Below are 19246 nucleotides of genomic sequence, written 5' to 3' on the forward strand. Positions count from 1 at the left end.
TTGTGGAGAAAAAGATTGAAAGAAAAAATATTAACAGTAGTGAAGTGGATCAGAGGTAGTCAGAGAACCCAGAACAACAAGGCAACAACATTGGTGTATTTTAAAAAATCAGAGTCTGATAGAATAAAAGGTCTAGGAAGCAAGCCGAGAGGAAGTGAAGCATATTCAGAGACAGACATCGGCCCACAGCTAAGTTCAAAGCTAAAAGGTTCTAACGGTGGGGGCTTCCTTTGCATGTTCACCGTGCACATTCCCATGGACTTGTGCTATTTTAATCAACTACTAGTTTTTCTTATCCTTATTTTAAGAAGTGGCTTCCTTTTTCTCAACTATTTTGTTCCTCAAGGAATACTGTAGCCTAACAACTTTCCCATGGGAGCAGTTTTCCAGCAGTAAGAGAATGCAGAAATTGAAGAATTCACTTTATAAGAAACAACTCAACTATACTGATCATCTTAAAATTTAAAAACATTAAAGAGGCAGAATTAAGTTTATTTCTTCATCCCATCATACAAATAACATCTTTATACTTACTATGCTTTGTACATATAAGTACTTGAAAGATATTTAATTTACTAACTTTCAAGGTTCCTTGTTAAGATTATAGTCAAGACTCCAATATTTGCTTTTAAAGTAATCTACAAAAAGACTATATGTGCTCAGCCCTGTCTGAGATTTTCTTAGAACCTTCAAGATTAATTTTGACATGAATTCATTTGATAGGATAATCAGCAAGGATGCAAAAAAAAGAAGCTTGGAGATAAAAGCAAAGAAATATAAGTAAAAGGCATCATGCTCTTCAAAATGACCCCTAAAATGATAGAAAACAACCACAAACAAATGAAAACTTTTCTGAAAGAAACAAAGGAAATTATATTCTAGGAAGCTAAGAAGCCAAAGCAGGTTTTCTCCCTGCTACCTGGAAGTCAGTCAAATCTCTCTTAGAAAAACGGAAATAAACACTTTGGGCATCAACATCTGGAGTGGGGTATATCAGAGAAGTCCTCCATAGGAGTCAAAGAGGAAAGAAAAACATGGTGCTTAGAAGAAGAATTAAGTTTGTCATCCAGACACTTAAGACAAGGAGAAGAAAGAAATTAGGGGAAAAGCTGAAAGGGGCTGTTCTCATAGGAATTTCATGTGATTCTAGGTACAAATAATTCATTGGGGCATATGTAACAGAGTGAAGCACAGTTTGGAAGAAAGGTATTCTCTCCTCTTCTGAAAAAGCCCCTTGTCATTCTGCTACTTTGAAAATTTAGAGGCATTGGGACCTTGGCATGTCCATCTCCAGTCTTAAAAATGGGCATCTTTGGCAGTTACCTTCTACATATCAACTAGATGAAACCAGGCAAAGTGGAAAAACATGGCAGATAGACTAGTTTGGGAGAGTTGATGAGTCAAACATCAGAAACTTCAAAAACTGGAGATGAAGGGAAGAGCAGAAGAGAAGCTTTACAGGAAAATCTTCATTCTATAAAAAGTAAGTGAGGGCCATTACAAGAACCCTTGATTACTGCTACTAATGGAACTTCTTCTGAAGTTTCAGCCACTGATGAAGAGGTAGGAGGCCAGGGAATCAGATGACATAGTAAGACAAGCATCAGGGCTATATGGTCGATGCTCAAGGAAACTGGAAACTGTGAGGGCCCACAGAGGCTAGAGTATTATTTTGCGACTAGTTTGTGGTTTGGAAATTGGAAGGATCCCTTAAAACCATGGTAACTAGGAAACCTTATTGTCCCTCAACAGCATGAGTTTGTAGATCCAAACTTGAAAATTGCTCCAACAGAACTCTCCTCTATATCTCTACTTCTTTCTGTGTATTGCTTGGTTTTGCACATGATATAACTGTGTAATGCTAGGTAACTGCTTAACTACACCCAAAGTCAATTCCCAAAGGAGAGGATGGCAATAGGACCAATTTACCATCACACCCGAGAGGCAGAGCTCTCATGCCAGACTGCCTCACAGGCTTCTTGTCAACCTCTAATTGTCAATAAGTCAGTTGCCCACCCTGATAAGGTCAGATGTGATCAGAGTGGAAAGGTGACAAATCAGATGGAGACTTAACAAAAAAAGAACCCCTGAAAAGGAAGCAATGGAAAGATAATGGTTTTCAGGGTTGTTCACAAATATTCCCATCCTCCTGGGCACAGAACAAGATCACACATCTATCATCCCCATTGACCACATGACTTGCTTTGACAAAAGCAATGTGAGTGGAACTGACATATGTCACATCCAGGTGGACAACTTAGGAGCCTTTGCATGATTCATAGTGTTCCCTTTTCCTGTGGTGACCATAGTGGAAATAAATATTGAGATGGAATATACATTAACCTGGGTCCCTGAGTGCCTGAATTTAGCAGGGACCTCCCAGCCAACTCACTTTAAACATGTAGTTTGAGCAGGAAATGAACCTTTGTTAAGCCAAAATCACTGTGGATGGTGATTGCAGCCATGAAATTAGAAGACGCTTACTCCTTGGAAGGAAAGTTATGACCAACCTAGACAGCATATTAAAAAGCAGAGACATTACTTTGCCAACAAAGGTCCATCTAGTCAAGGCTATGGTTTTTCCAGTGGTCATGTATGGATGTGAGAGTTGGACTATAAAGAAAGCTGAGCACCAAAGAATTGATGCTTTTGAACTGTGGTGTTGAAGAAGACTCTTGAGAGTCCCTTGGACTGCAAGGAGATCCAACCAGTCCATCCTAAAGGAGATCAGTCCTGGGTGTTCATTGGAAGGACTGATGTTGAAGCTGAAACTGCAATATTGTGGCCACCTGATGCAAAGAGCTGACTCATTTGAAAAGACCCTACTGCTGGGAAAGATTGAGGGCGGGAGGAGAAGGGGACGACAGAGGACGAGATGGTTGGATGGCATCACTGACTCAATGGACATGAGTTTGGGTAGGCTCCGGGAGTTGTTGATGGACAGGGAAGCCTGGCGTGCTGCGGTTCATGGGGTCACAAAGAGTAGGACACGACTGAGCGACTGAACTGAACTGAACTGAAGCCTCAAGAGATTTGGAGGTTGCTTTATCACAGCATAACCTAGCTTATGCTGACTGATAAAAAATTAAGCAGATATTCTTAAACTTGACCCAATGCATATTATAGAGTATATAAAAGCCATCCCTAAGGGACTCCCAGAAATAGATGTGAAACACTATCAAAGTGGAAACCGCGAAAAGGCTAAGAGGTCCTACAAGAGATAGAGGTAAGAGACAGAGTAATAATGTTTATTACTGTTGATCTAACTCTATATTTACCACTTGAAAACATGAAATATATTTATGTCAGAAAATTTATTTGAACCTTTACCCCCTCAAAAGATCTTCTGTCTTCATTGGAGATAACATTATGAGGAGCTTGTTATTGTTCCTATCTTAAGGGGTTTTAAATTAACTCTTTAGCTCACATTCTACATGAATCTGACACATACCAAATTATGTTTTGTGGCAAATAAGATTATAGACAGGTCCATTATGTAACAACTGTAGCATGCTTTAGCAGTTTATATCTCCTTCAGAGAGTAAACAACACAGAAATATAAATTCTTTTCATCGTAATTCTGCATAAATAGACTTTCTGCACTGCATTGTCAAACTTGGATCTTGAAAGTGATAAAGTACAGATGCCTACAGTTGCAATCATAAAAATGTAATTGCTGAGAAAAAAATTATTTCTGATCCATTGGAGGAATTTATTACAGAAGGATGCAACTGTGTAAGTTATCACACATAGAAAATGAAAGTGAATGACTGAAATATATCCCAGCCTGAATATCCCTGCAAAATGACCTAGTGATTTACCTGTGCCCAAAAGAAAAAAAATAGATTAAAGATAAATCAAGTTTAGTCGGAAAGATTGGTAACTATAAAAAGAGCAGAATAAAGATTTATGAATCAATGAATTTAGAAGTCAGAGTGACATAATAGTATCTATGACCAATTACTCCAAAAATTAAAATGTAATTTTGACTTTGAGTTATATACAGAGATGGTAAGTAATTTCTGTGGAACCTTGAAAGCAAAGGAATATAACATGAAGATAAATAATGATGAAATGTGAGACTTTTTTAATGGGATTACTAAATGATAACTTTATCTGCTGGCATTATGAACTTAAAGATCACTAACTTCTTTTGGAATGTTTTCCACTATAATCAGAGACTACATTACATGCTTAAAATAAACAATGTAACTATTTCAAATTAAACACTTTGAAAAAAAAGAATGTGATGAGATATTTAGTATGATGCTATTCTAGTAAAAAATCTTTAATTTAATGGAATTTTTATTGTATTGATAGGTAATACATGATCAAAGTGACAAGAAGGTTGTTCATCAAATCCAAATTAATGACGCTGACTTTGAAATATACTGGTTTTTTGTAAGGAAAATCCCATTATAATGAAAATCAAGAGCTTGGGCAAATAATTTTGTTGTACAAAAATTCTCTTTTTAACATGAGACCATTCTGTGGGTTGCAAAGACAGGGACTTCAGTGAAGTTTCAGAGTCATCTAATATCAATTTCATACAAGATATCAGTGTCTTATAGACTGCCAAAGTTCATGATTAAGCTATCATCAGTGAGGCACATGTTTTAAATTGTCTTTCCAGTAGGAGATATGCTAAGTAAAAATATGTACAAAGCTTATTCTTAGAGCTACTCTCCTCCCCACCATCCATCTCACAAAGAAGACAAACAGAAAGTGTTTAAATTATCAGAGGTAAGGTCAGTATCATTTCTCACTTAAGAAACCCTAGAGTACTTCAAGGCCTTAGAAAAAGGGACAATCTGTCTTAGGGGGTATGATGGAAGGTAAGCCTAAAGAGGAGTTTTCTCACAAATTTGGGGTTAAAAACAAAAAATCTAAATCTATACTATAGTGTAAGTTTCTCCAAGCGCTGCTCTAAGAAAAGCCAATAAATAAAACCTGGGCTTACATAATAAAGTCAGAGAATCATTATGCCTATTACCAAGGAATTATTCACTTTATGAAAGATTTTATCATAGAATAACTTAAATATCTGCTTTTCTCATACATTTTGGTATTTTTAAAATAATTTCCTATTTGACAGATGAGCCACCATGTGCTCTGAGGCAAGTCATTGAAATTCTCTAGGCTGTTTCTAGCTGTTTCTGCTTCTGTATAATAAGAATGGTTTTAACCATGCTGCCTGCCTCACTCAGTTTCATGACAATTGAACAAGATAATTTGCATAAAGGTACTTTCAAAACTGCATACGCATATTATTACTTTTTTGATTTTTAAAGAGAACCTGCAGAGGAACTTTCAGAATGTGTTCATTATTATTACTAAATAGATACTTTGGTACATTTTAAAATATTTTAAAGGACAATTTTGGATAACATATTCATTCTATAAAAATCAAATCTTTCCATTATTTATTTTTCCTATGTTTCTTAGTACTTTTGCAGTTACTATTATTCATTGTAATTTCCATATTATCAATACCTGGATTATGAGAGGCTCCAGTAGCTTCTCTACAGTGAATGTCTGGACCCGCAGATCCTGAGGATTGATACTCAGTGTGATTGGTGTTTCAGCTGACATGCTTCCTGTGCACAAAAACAAAAAGACATTTACTAATAAAGAAAAAATACTTTCTAGAGGAAAGCACTAATGAAAATCATAGCATATGTGCAATTAGTATTCAAGCACCTCCTCCTGCTATCAGCTGTAGCCCTCAAAGGACAAAGGTGCCAAGTCCACCAACAGAGAAACAAGATATTCCCTGACTGTTTTCTCAGGTCATGTTTCTGGGCTTGGGTCCTCTAACAAATTAATTTATGCTGGTTTGTTCATGACTAAAATTATAACCCAGCCAAGGCGAGTTTGCATTTGATCAGGAGTCTTAAGTGAAAAATGAATGGCTGAGTTAGTGAGAGATATCTTGCAGCAAACACATGCTTTGACTTCCATGAAATCATAAGCATTAACGCAGCCAGAGCCCATATGTTGTCTGTTGTTAATGATCATTCAGATGAGGAATCAGGTAGGACTTTGGAAGACATGATACATCTCTCTATTTGGGGAATCATTTGAGGGTTTTGGAGAAGGAAATGGCAACCCACTCCAGTATTCTTGCCTGGAAAATCCCATGGACGTAGGAGCCTGGTAGGCTACAGCCCATGGGGTCACAAAGAGTCAGACATGACTAAGCGACTTTCTGTCTCTCTCTCTCTCTCTCTCTCTCTCTCTCTCTCGGGTTTTGATTTGGAGAAGAAAGTTTTGGGCAATTGACTTTCCTTCACAGAAAAGAAACTAACATAAATTGGCATAGTTATTATAAAAAGAAAGGCAAATCTTCATATTTGGGCAAGACAAAATAAGAAAAACATTACAAACCATTCTTTCAGATCTTAATATAAACCTTAAATGTCAGTCCAGTGAGATTTTTTAATAAGAATACATATATAGCAAGTGACCATGTATAGAATTTCATAACATATTCAAAGTAACACATCAGCCATGAAGACTATTACCCAAATTTCTAAGCCCACAAATCTATATTAACTTATTCACAGTCAATAATCACCCAGAAAGTATTTACTGGAGGTTCACAGGATAACAGTAAGAAACACATCTGTCCTATATATAACTTGGCCTATTATTAGCCTATAAACTATTATAGTCTATAGAAGTGTGTGTTACTATCAATGCACAAATCTTTCCATTTAGTTGTTACATATTTTCTTTCAAAGTTTCTTCCAAACTTTCTTCCAAGTTTCTTATTTTCTTACAAAGTCCATTTGTAAAACCAAGGTTGGTTCTGGTTTTATGAATGGACTATGGATAGATAGATAAATGAGTGAAAGAAAGAATGACACATTTTCATGAAATCATGTTTTATCCCAGAATCAATCCTTTCAACACTCCTCTCAATCTCAGGGATTCTAGGAAAGAACAGTGTTCTTTTTTCTATACCTCTGCCTCCAACCCCTAAGGGAAGTCAGAATCATAGGGTAGGGCCCATATTCCCTCCAACTCCTTGCCCTGAGAGTCTACCCCTCTTCTCCTCCTACTTTTCTCAGCTCCCACTGTTTTAGTTCCACAAAATCAGCATCTCTCTGCCCTTCAGCCTCTCACGCTGTCTCAAATCCTTCCCCTGGATCCATAAATGTTTTAGTGTATATATCCAAAGATAATCATGATCTCTTCATGTACATGTAACTGAAAAGATCAGTGCTTCACTAAGCCTACACTATATGCCTGATACATGTGCAGACAGAGAGATGCACAAACAAAACCACCCTGTACAAAAAAGAATCTTGCTTATTGGCTCTTTTCTTGATGTAATTTAATTCTTAGATAATAATTTGTTAAATAGAGGCAAATACTATAGAGCCTAGAAACCTTATGACTCTCCAAATATATGCCACATGACTACATTCATTCCATGACTCTCTCACTATATCCATGGCTGATTCATATCAATGTATGACAAAACCCACTGGAAAAAAAATAATAATAATAATAAAAATAAATAAAAAAATAAAAAAAAATTAAAAAAATAAATGGATATGTGAAGTATTCTTGAGAAAAATAAGAATCTGCCAAAGACTGTCTCCAGTAACTCAACAGAGAATTTTGTACATATAGTCAAAATTATGATTTCAAATAAGCTTATAATCAAACATACTCATAATTAATATTTATAATTCTTTCATATATCTTATTAAAAACAAAGATAATTATACTGAAAATTTCAAATGAAACCATTATGACAAATCTAATAATTTAAGAAAGCATTTAAGTACAATTACATCTCCAAAATTGAGTATACTATTAAAAATACTAACACTGTACATACTAATCACTTTGTATATATTATCAAAACATTTTCTAGTTAACTGAGGAAACTGTTTGGAGATCAAGGCAATAATAGGCATCAAACTGCAGAATTTTGCAGATGAAGTCAAAGCAAGGTCAAAGTCTGACGAGATTTTACCAACCTTTTGTAGCCATAATGCAATGTGAATCCAAAACAAAAATCCTGCTAGGGTATGGGTATTATAACCTAAGGCATTTGCATTTTATAATTCACAAAATTTTAAGAGTTAGAAAGTACCTCCGAAATAATTCAAGGACACCGCCTACAGCATCCTTCATTTCAACAATGTACTGGGAAATGAGATGCTCACTATACCATTAGATGCGAGTGATTACTTTTATAAAGTTCTTCCTCATGTTGAGTTGAAATCTGAAACTTTTTAACTTCTAACCACTACAGATAGTTTTATAAAGTGGGAAAGGTTCAGGTTTAGAAACAAGCAGACTAGATTAAACCCCAACTTTCAGAATTTAAGGGAGGAAAACAAATCTCTTGACAGCAGTAATTGATGTCTCCAGGGATAGTCTGTAAGGCAGAGCAAAGTATCATGTTGATACTTCCTTTCTCCCCAGATTGCCTTTGCCCATATGCCTAACTTTTCTTTACTCCACTTTATTCCCTGCTTTAAATTGAGCTTATAGCAATTTAAAACTCATTCAGTTTAACAAGTATTTCACTTTTAAGTGAAGTTAACTCTGAGAGGCCATGAGGGATACACATTCTATTATGCTTCAGAAGAGTCCATGAGACCAAGGTGATGTGTCCTCCCAGAGCTCATATATACCCTTTCTGACACACTCAGTACCCCCAACTCTCTACTTAGTCCAAGTCCGCTTCCAATGCCTATGCCAGCCTCTTTCTGCAACCCAAACTTCTAAGTGCAAATGACAACATGCCCACCCCTATACCTGAGAGGCAGCCAAGAGGCAGCTGTTTACTGATGAGTATTATGGAGCTCAGACATGCAAGTTGTCCATTTGCATGTACCCAAGGCCTCTCAAGTACAAGGTAGAGCCAGAAGTAGAAAGGAAAGGAAGCTGACCATCAGGGGCAAGGGTGAGCTCCCTGTCTATCACCTCATTCTAACAGGAAACGTCAAGGAATACCAGAATTCTAAATCCAGATCTATATCTTTCAGGTCAGTTTGAAGGTATATTTCTCAAGGTAGAAAGATAAGAGGATAAAACCTATTTTAGCAACTTGTTAGCTTGATTTGTAGCTTTCACATATGTAAGTATGATATGCAGGCCTCCATGTATATTTTCATTCTGCTCGCTACAAATGTTAAGGATAGAACTACCCAAACTTTCTAGCACTCCATATCACCAAGTTCTTCCCTTTTAGTCAGATTTAGTCAGCTCTTTCATTCTATCCTCAATCTTCTAAAACATGCAGTTAACACAGAGGTACGGTAAAAAGTCATCAGTTCTTTCACGTTTAGGAAAAGACTTTCAAGCTTCGGCAACAAAATTATTTCTCTTTTCCTCTCTGTTTCCCCCTCATTCAAATGCTCTGTTATTATTTTTTCCTTAAGTTTACTTGTTTCCATGCAAGAGTTATTCGCTGCATATATTTCTTTACTCCTCTTATTAAAATTATTTCTGTGAACATTCAGCATTACATTCATGAGAAAATAAACAATTTAAATACTCAAAAACACACAAAAAATTCATAATTTATTGATATCTATGAAGATTACTTAAACTGCTTTTCCATGTGCCTGTTTATTATTACTTATTTATTATTGACCCTCTCTCATGTGATTTTCTCTAGATAATCATTATGCATCATCTCTATTAACATGGTTCTTTCTATGCCCTAATTATTGTCATAACATTAACACACATACACATACATACGTGTGTGTACACATTCACATGACTTCGATGGCTTTATCTGAGAATAGATTTCTTTCCTTCAAGTTTAAAGCGCTTTGATGGTGTCAACAATTCTTCTACCAAAAGTATCTTTGGGCTTCATGAGATCCATTCGGGATCTCATTTAGTGAAATAGAAAAGGGAAATACTTTTAGTAGGTCACAATCCCCACCATCTTCAGTGGTAAAGAATCTGCCTGCCAATGCAAGAGATGTGGATTTGATCCCTGGATCAGGAAGATCCCCTGGTGAAGGAAGTAACAACCCACTCCAGTATTCTTGCCTGGGAAATCCCATGGACAGAGGAGCTAGGCAGGCTACAGTCCATGGGGTCACAAAAGAATTGGACATGACTTAGTGACTAAACAACAAAAAAAATCCCACGATCACCTCAAATGTTTATATTAGCTGACACTGTACTTCCAAAATATCAGAAGAAAGGGTGAGCAACTAATTAAGGATTTCCAAGTACTGAGATAGTTTCATGAAAGAGAACATTTAGGTCCCATTTGTTTATTTTTGCTTTTATTTCCAATATTGTGGGAGGTGGCTTCATAGAGGATCCTGCTGTGATTTATGTCAGAGAGTGTTTTGCCTATCTTCTCCTCTAGGTGTTTTATAGCTTCTGGTGTTACATTTAGATCTTTAATCCATTTTGAGTTTATTTTTGTGTATGGTGTTAGAAAGTGTTCTAGTTTCATTCTTTTACAAGTGGTTGACCAGTTTTCCCAGCACCACTTGTTAAAGAGGTTGTCTTTTTCCCATTGTATATTCTTGCCTCCTTTGTCGAAGATAAGGTGTCCATAGGTTCATGGATTTATCTCTGGGCTTTCTATTCTGTTCCGTTGATCTATATTTCTGTCTTTGTGCCAGTACCATACTGTCTTGATGACTGTGGCTTTTGAAACAGATCACCAGCCCAGGCTGGATGCATGAGACAAATGCTCGGGCCTGGTGCACTGGGAAGACCCAGAGGAATCGGGTGGAGAGGGAGGTGGGAGGGGGGATCGGGATGGGGAATACATGTAAATCCATGGCTAATTCATGTCAATGTATGACAAAACCCACTACAATATTGTAAAGTAATTAGCCTCCAACAAATAAAAATAAATGAAAAAAAATAAATAAATAAATAAAAGTGGGGAAAAAAGAGAACATTTATTTTAATTATCATTAAAAATTTATATTGAGTACATAACAAAAGTAGGCTTCACTCTCCCCCATCGGCATCCCATAGAAGGGTTAGCTGAATGTGGTTAGGAGTAATGTGAAGGAGTGGAACCAAATGTTAATTGACCAAAAAATCATCTAAATTATAATAAACAGGTTTAAGTAAAGAAAAGGAAAATGGGGCATGGGGGACTTACTGCATAATATTATCACAGTTGATTTTGTATGATTAAGTCTTAGCTAGAGTGAAACCAAATGGAAAGGGGACAACTATAATTTTTAAAATTTCCACTATAATGTCTATACATAGCTATTTTCCAAGTGCACCTCCATCCCCACCCCAAACCCCCATTTCCGTGCTTCCAATGCAATCATCTACTGGATTGTTTGTCCTGTCAAGAAAGAAACACACACATCTTTTACTCATTTGGTGAACAAAAGGATCTTAGGTTTGTCAGAGTCAATAAAATCAAGCAATTGTCTAATAATTGAATTTCTCTCTTTTCAAATGTTCTTCTTACATTTTACAAATACTTTGCATGTATTTGTTTAAGATCAATAATCAGTGTAAGCTCTTCTACCTTGCCTTTTGGTCAGTTATAAGACTTAAGTGATTTGAGATCAGAGGTACCCCTAGACTATAGCACACCATTCATTTATTCACTATCAACTTATATTTATTGTTTCTACTTTGTGCTAGTCATGGGAAAGGAGAGAGCATAAACAATAAACCTAATAACAGTGACATCATTTAGTACCTTAGAAAAAGACATGCTAGCAAAAAAGAAAAAGTAAAAACGGAGTAAGTGATAAGAGAGTTGGGAGCAGACTGCAATATTAAATAAGATCAATATTAACCTCAATGAGAAGAGTACAGTTGAGCAAAGACTTCAAGAGGCTAGGAAATTAGCCAAGCAGAGGTCTGAGAGAAGAGCATTCTAGGCAGAGAATGGTGAAAAACTGCAGAAATGGAAGAACTGGAGAAAAAACCTAATGACAGGAGAGTATTGTCATGTTTGCAGATGAGCCAGGAGGCCAGTGTAAGTGGGTTGGAGTGAACTACAAAAAGTATAATAAAAGAGAAGGTCAGAATTGTACTGGAGTTAGTTAAGGGGGTGCAGGGGGGACTGCAGATCATATCAAACCACGAGACACAGTGCAGGGGTTTGAACACTAGAGAAACATAATTTGTTCTATATTTTGAAAGGATCACTCTGGTGAATAAAATGAAGTATTGAGGGCAAGAGCCAAATTAGGGACACTATTGGGAAACTTCTGGTAGTGACTCCAGTGAGAGAGAATAATGGCCTAAACCTGACTGGTGGCAGCAGAAGTGAACAGAAGTGGTCAGATTGTGGACAACTGTGAACCAATAGGAATTCCAGACAGACTGAACAGAGGATAAAAAGAACTCTAGATATCTTTAAGTTTTTTGTCTGTCACAACTGGAAGGATGGTATTGCCATTAACTGAGGTAGGGAGGCTGCAGGAGGAACAGAAAGATGAAGAGCCCAGTTTGGGACATGAGTTGAGATACATACAAATTTAAGATATATAATAGACATCCAAGTAAAGATGTTATTAGTGAGTAGGCAGTTAGATATATGAAAGTAGAGTTTGGGAGAGAAGTCTGGGATCAAAATACAGATTTCAGAGCTGACAACATAAAGGCAGATGAAATGAGACAACCAAGGAGGATGTGGACCAGAAAGAGACAGGTTGGAGTCAAAGGCTTATTGTGAATGAATGGAAATATAGGCAGCAGTACTCAGAGGTTTAGAGAATTAAGATTTGCTTTGAGTGAACTAGTAAAATCTGAGTCTTTCAGGCAGACCAATTAGAAAAAGCCCTGTAGGTGTTAGCAGGAAGGCCCCCAGTTTGTCCAACAGACGGAGGACAAGATTTCAGCCCCACTCAGCCCCTCAGCAAGGGCAACAGTGCAGCAGCCAGTGTGAGAACCATGCAGCTTCTCCACTCCCACTGTCTGCGAAAGGATCCTTAAATTCTCCTACATTTCATAACCATCTCCTATATTTCCTCACCCAGTAATTAAGAGGACTGGCTTTGAAGCTGGTCTGGGTGAGAATCTAGGCTCTGCTCACTGGTGACTTTAGGCAAGTTAGTGAACCTTGCTAAACATCAGCTTTTTCATAAAAAGCGTACGTCAAGGCTGTATATTGTCACCCTGCTTATTTAACTTATATGCAGAGTACATCATGAGAAACGCTGGAGCAAGCACAAGCTGGAATCAAGATTTCGGGGAGAAATATCAATAACCTCAGATATGTAGATGACATCACCCTTATGGCAGAAAGTGAAGAAGAACTAAAAAGCCTCTTGATGAAAGTGAAAGAGGAGAGTGAAAAAGTTGACTTAAAGCTCAACATTCAGAAAACTAAGATCATGGCATCCGGCCCCATCACTTCATGGCAAATAGATGGGGAAACAGTGGAAACAGTGGATGACTTTATTTTTCTGGGCTCCAAAATCACTGCAGATGGTGATTGTAGCCATGAAATTAAAAGACGCTTACTCCTTGGAAGGAAAGTTATGACCAACCTAGATAGCATATTAAAAAGCAGAGACATTACTTTGTCAACAAAGGTCCATCTATTCAGGGCTATGATTTTTCCAGTGGTCATGTATGGATGTGAGAGTTGGACTATAAAGAAAGCTGAGCACCAAAGAATTGATGCTTTTGAACTGTGGTGTTGGAGAAGACTCTTGAGAGTCCCTTGGACTGCAAGGAGATCCAACCAGTCCATCCTAAAGGAGATCAGTCCTGGGTGTTCATTGGAAGAACTGATGCTGAAGCTGAAACTCTAGTACTTTGGACACCTGATACAAAGAGCTGACTCATTTGAAAAGACCCTGATGCTGGGGAAGACTGAGGGCAGGAGGAGAAGGGGACGACAGAGGATGAGATGGTTGGGAGGGCATCACCGACTCGATGGACATGAGTTTGAGTAAACTCCGGGAGTTGGTAATGGACAGGGAGGCCTGGCGTGCTGCCATTCATGGGGTAACAAAGAGTCGGACATGACTGAGCGACTGAACTGAACTGAAATGAAGAATACCTTCTTCAAAATGATCTTGAAGATTAAAATTAAAAATCCATATAGAAGTCATAACTTAGCCCATGCCTCAGACACCTATTAAGAGCTCAACAAATATTAGTTGATATTATTATCCCCTTTTCAGTAGCAAAGTAGAATCTACTTGTCTACTTTTAGGTTAAACATACCTCGTTCATCTATAGAGCCTGTAATTATTATTCAAAAATGCTTTCGCTCTTTGTTCCCATAATGAAAGGGCTTAACACAAAGCTTCCCTCTGGTGACTCATTTCATTGGATCTCTTGACTTCAAAATCTAAGGCATATTGCCTACATGTGCATTAATTAGAAATGCAGCATGCCTACATACTCTAAAAAAGTCCTAAGGCAAAACAGCCTCATAAAGAGTCTTGAGCCCCTTGAAATCAATTCTAGAGTGAGACATAAGAGGTACGTTCCAGAGATAGGGCTACAATTGTTTGGTTGGTTGGTTGATGTTTTTAGGATTTTTGTTTTCTTTTGTTTTAAGAATAAAACAGAGCAAAGGAAATACAATAGAATGTATATATTCCAACAACGTGGTAGGGCTACGACTATTAAATGTACTACATGTCTGGATCCCTAAGACTCTGAATTTTTTATTTCCTTAACTTTTAAGAATTCTGGATTTCAATATAGCAAAAAAACAAAATCACATTTTATAATAAAATGTAAATATCTTTAGCAGGTTATAATTAAAACTTTCAAAGGCTTCTTGGAAGCATTTGAAGTTCTTTCTAACAACCTTTGGATAGTAATCTTGCTGGTGTTTTTTGAAAAATAATCAAATTGAGCTCCTCCCCCCCAATATTATGTTTTATGGATTCTTTACGAGAAAATACAAATTCAATTCAATTCAAACATTTGTTTCTTCTATTCATAGTAACCAAAATAAAACTTGTTTCCCCACATACAACCTTAATGAGAGCTGCAAAAAAAGATAAAAAACAAAAAATCCAAATGACTGACTTAATTAATATGAAATAAAACAACGGAAAACATCAGATTCTATTTATATTTAGGTCTTATGTCCTTCTTGTTATGAATGGCTGGCTAGTCTAATGGCCCTCCAAAATAAAGAAAAAGGTTGTAATTCAATTTCCCATTTAACTGAAAAGTAAGACTATATATAAGAATTTTATAAGATGACCTAATTACCCCTCTACTGATAGCACACATTTTAAGTTATTTTACAAAATGACAGTTCACACTAAAAGCTCATTCTTTTTTCACAATGGCACACATTTTCAAAATTGCAGGTAGGAAGAAAGGACAAAAATGCCCATGGTTATTCTGTGTAGCAATGCCTTTCAACTTAAGGACATTTCGTATAAAATTATACCAGAAGTGAGATCCTATCTCATATAAGCCCAGCTTGAAGTTTACCTGCCTGTTATTTAGAAAGTCAAAAGGTCTAAACCGGTCCAATTGAAATCTAAGAAGAAAATAATCTAGTATGTGAAACCTCAGAGGAGCTTTCACTGATTCACCCAGGACAAGAATAACTTGCACTATAAGCATCAAGTTTAAACAACCAGGGCAGAAGTAACATGCCCTTCATATACACCTTGAAAGTGACAGTAGCTTTAGTTGCTGCAAGTCCAGTGGGCCTATGGGTCAGTTCTACTCCATAATATTATAAGACAGCTCAAATGTATGTGAAGTCTCCTAAGGTCTGGTATTTTTGAAAAGCAGAGAACAAAAAAGAGAATCGCAAAAAAAAGAAAAAAGCAGAATTCATATCAACCTCAATTTGAAGCCAAAAAAAGTCCCATTTCTTCATTTTCTGATTACTCACAAATAAATAAGACCCTGCTTATCAAAATAGATAAAACAAAACCAAAGTCTGAAAACACTACATTCATTTTTCCATAAATCTATTAATATATTTGCAAAAAACAGTGATTTGCAACTGTTTTGAGAATTCCAGCTTTCTTCTCTACTTCCAGGATTTCCATTCTTACATACTCTCTTAAAAGAAGTTTTAATGTTCATCGCAGCACTGTTTATAATAGCCAGGACATGGAAGCAACCTAGATGCCCATCAGCAGATGAATGGATAAGGAAGCTGTGGTACATATACACCATGGAATATTACTCAGCCGTTAAAAAGAATTCATTTGAATCAGTCCTAATGAGATGGATGAAACTGGAGCCCATTATACAGAGTGAAGTAAGCCAGAAAGATAAAGAACATTACAGCATACTAACACATATATATGGAATTTAGAAAGATGGTAACGATAACCCTATATGCAAAACAGAAAAAGAGACACAAAAGTACAGAACAGACTTTTGAACTCTGTGGGAGAAGGTGAGGGTGGGATGTTTTGAAAGAACAGCATGTATATTATCTATGGTGAAACAGATCACCAGCCCAGGTGGGATGCATGAGACAAGTGCTCGGGCCTGGTGCACTGGGAAGACCCAGAGGAATCGGGTGGAGAGGGAGGTGGGAGGGGGGATCGGGATGGGGAATATGTGTAACTCTATGGCTGATTCATATCAATGTATGACAAAACCCACTGAAATGTTGTGAAGTAATTAGCCTCCAACTAATAAAAAATAAACAAATAAATAAATAAAAAATAAATAAATAAATAAAAGTCTGTGCCACTATTTGCAATAGCCAGGACATGGAAGTAACCCAAATGTTCAACAACAGAGGAATGGATATGAAGATGTGGTACATATACAATGGAATGTTACTGAGCCATAAAAAGTAACAAAATTGTGCACTTTGCAGAGACTTGGATAGACCTAGAGACTGTCATACAGAGTGAAGAAAGTCAGATAGAGAAAAACAAATATATAATATTTCTTATATGTAGAATCTAGAAAATGATACAGATGAACTTATTTGTAAAGCAGAAATACAGACATTGACATAGAGAATGGACGCATGGATACTAAGGTGGGAAGAGGGGTGGAATGGTGTGAGAACAGGATTGACATATATATACTACTGTGTGTAAAATATTAGGTAACTAATGATAGCCTACTGTATAGCACAGGGAACTCAGCTCTGTGGTGACCTAAATGGGAAAGAAATTTTTAAAAAGGGCGGGGGGGGGGGGAGACATATGTATATGTATAGTTGATTCAGTTTGCTATATATGGCAGAAACTAACACATATATAGTGGTAAAGCAACTATACTCCAATAAAAATTAATTTAAAAAAAAAAAGTCTGATCCAAGGTTATTCCCTCTTCCTACTAGTGCCCCTCTTTAGGAAAGTAGCAACTTGGAATAAAATCTGGCAAACCTCGGGTTTCTGAGGGAAGGGGATGTTTATTTCCTTTGCTTTCCTTTGCCTGTGAACATGTATGCTTAATTCTGGATAGCCTTGTGCTTTCTCATTCACACACTGAAGCTCCTTTCTTTCTTGACATAGGCCAGAGGCATCGATGTACAGCAAGTTTCCTTAGTCATCAACTATGACTTCCCCACCAATAGAAAAAACTACATCCACAGAATTCCTCATGGTGGATATTTCGGCCATAACATTATGGCTATTAATATGGTGAGAGAAGAAGACAAGAGGACTCTTTGAGACACTGAGCCCTTCTACAGCACCTCCACTGAGAAAATGCCCCTTAATGTTGCTGACCTCACATGAGGGGAGTTGTGCTACCTAGCACCAGCCAGGGATCAAACCTTGGAGCGGGCCACGGAGCAGCAGAAGGGAAGGGAAGAGAACCAAGGGATGGACATCTTGCCATTTTTCTTTTTTTAATCTTTGACTCTTGGAACAAATGTCACTTTTCGAGGCAAAAAAAAAGGAAAGCCTGTGCCAGAATTGTCAGTCTAACCATCCAAGCCCACCATTTTACCATGACTTTTTAAAATTTTCTCCAAGAACTCTGACTATATACCTGTTAGCCATATTTAACTACTTCTAATCCCACATAGTATTTTTTTCTATAGTAAATAAAAGACTTCCTCCTCTGAATTCCTTCTGACCATTCCTCCCCAGTGTCTTTTGCTAGCTCTTCCTTATCTACATGTGTGTGTGTGCATTCTAAGTCGCTTCAGTCATGCCTGGCTCCGTGTGACCCCATAGACCGTAGCCCGCCAGGTTCTTCTGTCCATGGGATTCTCCAGGCAAGAATACTGGAGTGGGTAGTCATGCCCTCCTCCAGGTAATCTTCCTGACCCAGGGATCGAACCTGTGTCTTACATCTCCTGCATTGGCAGGAGTGTCACCTGGGAAGCCCTCCTTATCTGCTAACTCCTGTTAACTACAGGTCTTACCGCAGGTTCCACCCCTTACATCCTATTCATTGCTCACATTACATTGTTCTTTCAGAACAATATCATCCTGGAGTTTCAATTCAACTTAGAACCTCTGATTCAACAGTCCAGACCTCTCACCTAAGCTTTAGAGCCCCTAATCCACTAACCACTGAGCTGTCTCACAGGCACCTCAAAACTGAATTCCATGATCTTGTCCTCAAAACTGTTACCACCATCTTCAGTTCTGATCTGGATTAATTACATCATCACATAATGGGAACTTGCATTCAACCCAGTAATTTGAAGGTCATCTCCAAATATTTTCTTTCACTTTGCCTCTCTCTTCACATCAGATTAGCGGAAAAATTACATAACTTCTATTCCCTTAACTCTTCTTATATTGGCCATTTCTTCTCTATTTGTATTGGTATTTCCTTAGTTCAAACCATGGTTAGGCTTACTTAGACTTTCCAATGATACCCTAACTGATCTCCCTTCTAGTTTTTCACAACCTCCAATTCACCCTCCAAACTATTCCCAAAGTGATCTCTTCAATATAAAATAAGATAACATTACACTAATCCCCTGATTAAAACTGTCAACTGTCACACATTCTTCTTCTGAACACAACAGAGTTTCAGTTCAGTTCAATTCAGTTCAGTCACTCAGTCATGTCCGACTCTTTGCGACCCCATGAACCGCAGCACGCCAGGCCTCCCTGTCCATCACCAACTCCTGGAGTCCATCCAAACTCATGTCCATTGAGTCGGTGATGCCATCCAACCACCTCATCCTCTGTTGTCCCCTTCTCCTACTGCCCCCAATCTTTCCCAGCATCAGGGCCTTTTCCAATGAGTCAGTTCTTTGTATCAGGTGGCCAAAGTATTGGAGTTTCAGCTTCAACATCAGTCCTTCTAATGAACACCCAGGACTGATCTCCTTTAGGATGGACTGGTTGGATCTCCTTGCAGTCCAAGGGACTCTCAAGAGTCTTCT

The 19246-nt window shown here is 37.5% G+C and overlaps 1 protein-coding gene and 1 non-coding gene across 2 annotated transcripts in view; one reads left to right on the plus strand and one right to left on the minus strand.

Moving 5' to 3' along the window:
* The window catches only part of CTNNA3 (catenin alpha 3), a 1844203-nt gene that overhangs the window by 1747181 nt on the left and 77776 nt on the right, over positions 1-19246 (minus strand). The window contains exon 3 of the mRNA XM_061163003.1: positions 5494-5597. Within this exon, the coding sequence (XP_061018986.1) occupies positions 5494-5592 (99 nt within the window). The 5' untranslated portion in view covers positions 5593-5597. The remainder of the gene's footprint in view (positions 1-5493; positions 5598-19246) is intronic.
* On the plus strand, positions 17206-17340 carry LOC133070898 (small nucleolar RNA SNORA67). The gene has a single exon (XR_009696289.1). It is a non-coding gene; the product is annotated as a small nucleolar RNA SNORA67 (small nucleolar RNA).

The sequence above is a fragment of the Dama dama genome, chromosome 15, assembly GCF_033118175.1.
Source record: "Dama dama isolate Ldn47 chromosome 15, ASM3311817v1, whole genome shotgun sequence".
Taxonomy (NCBI): Eukaryota; Metazoa; Chordata; class Mammalia; order Artiodactyla; family Cervidae; genus Dama; species Dama dama.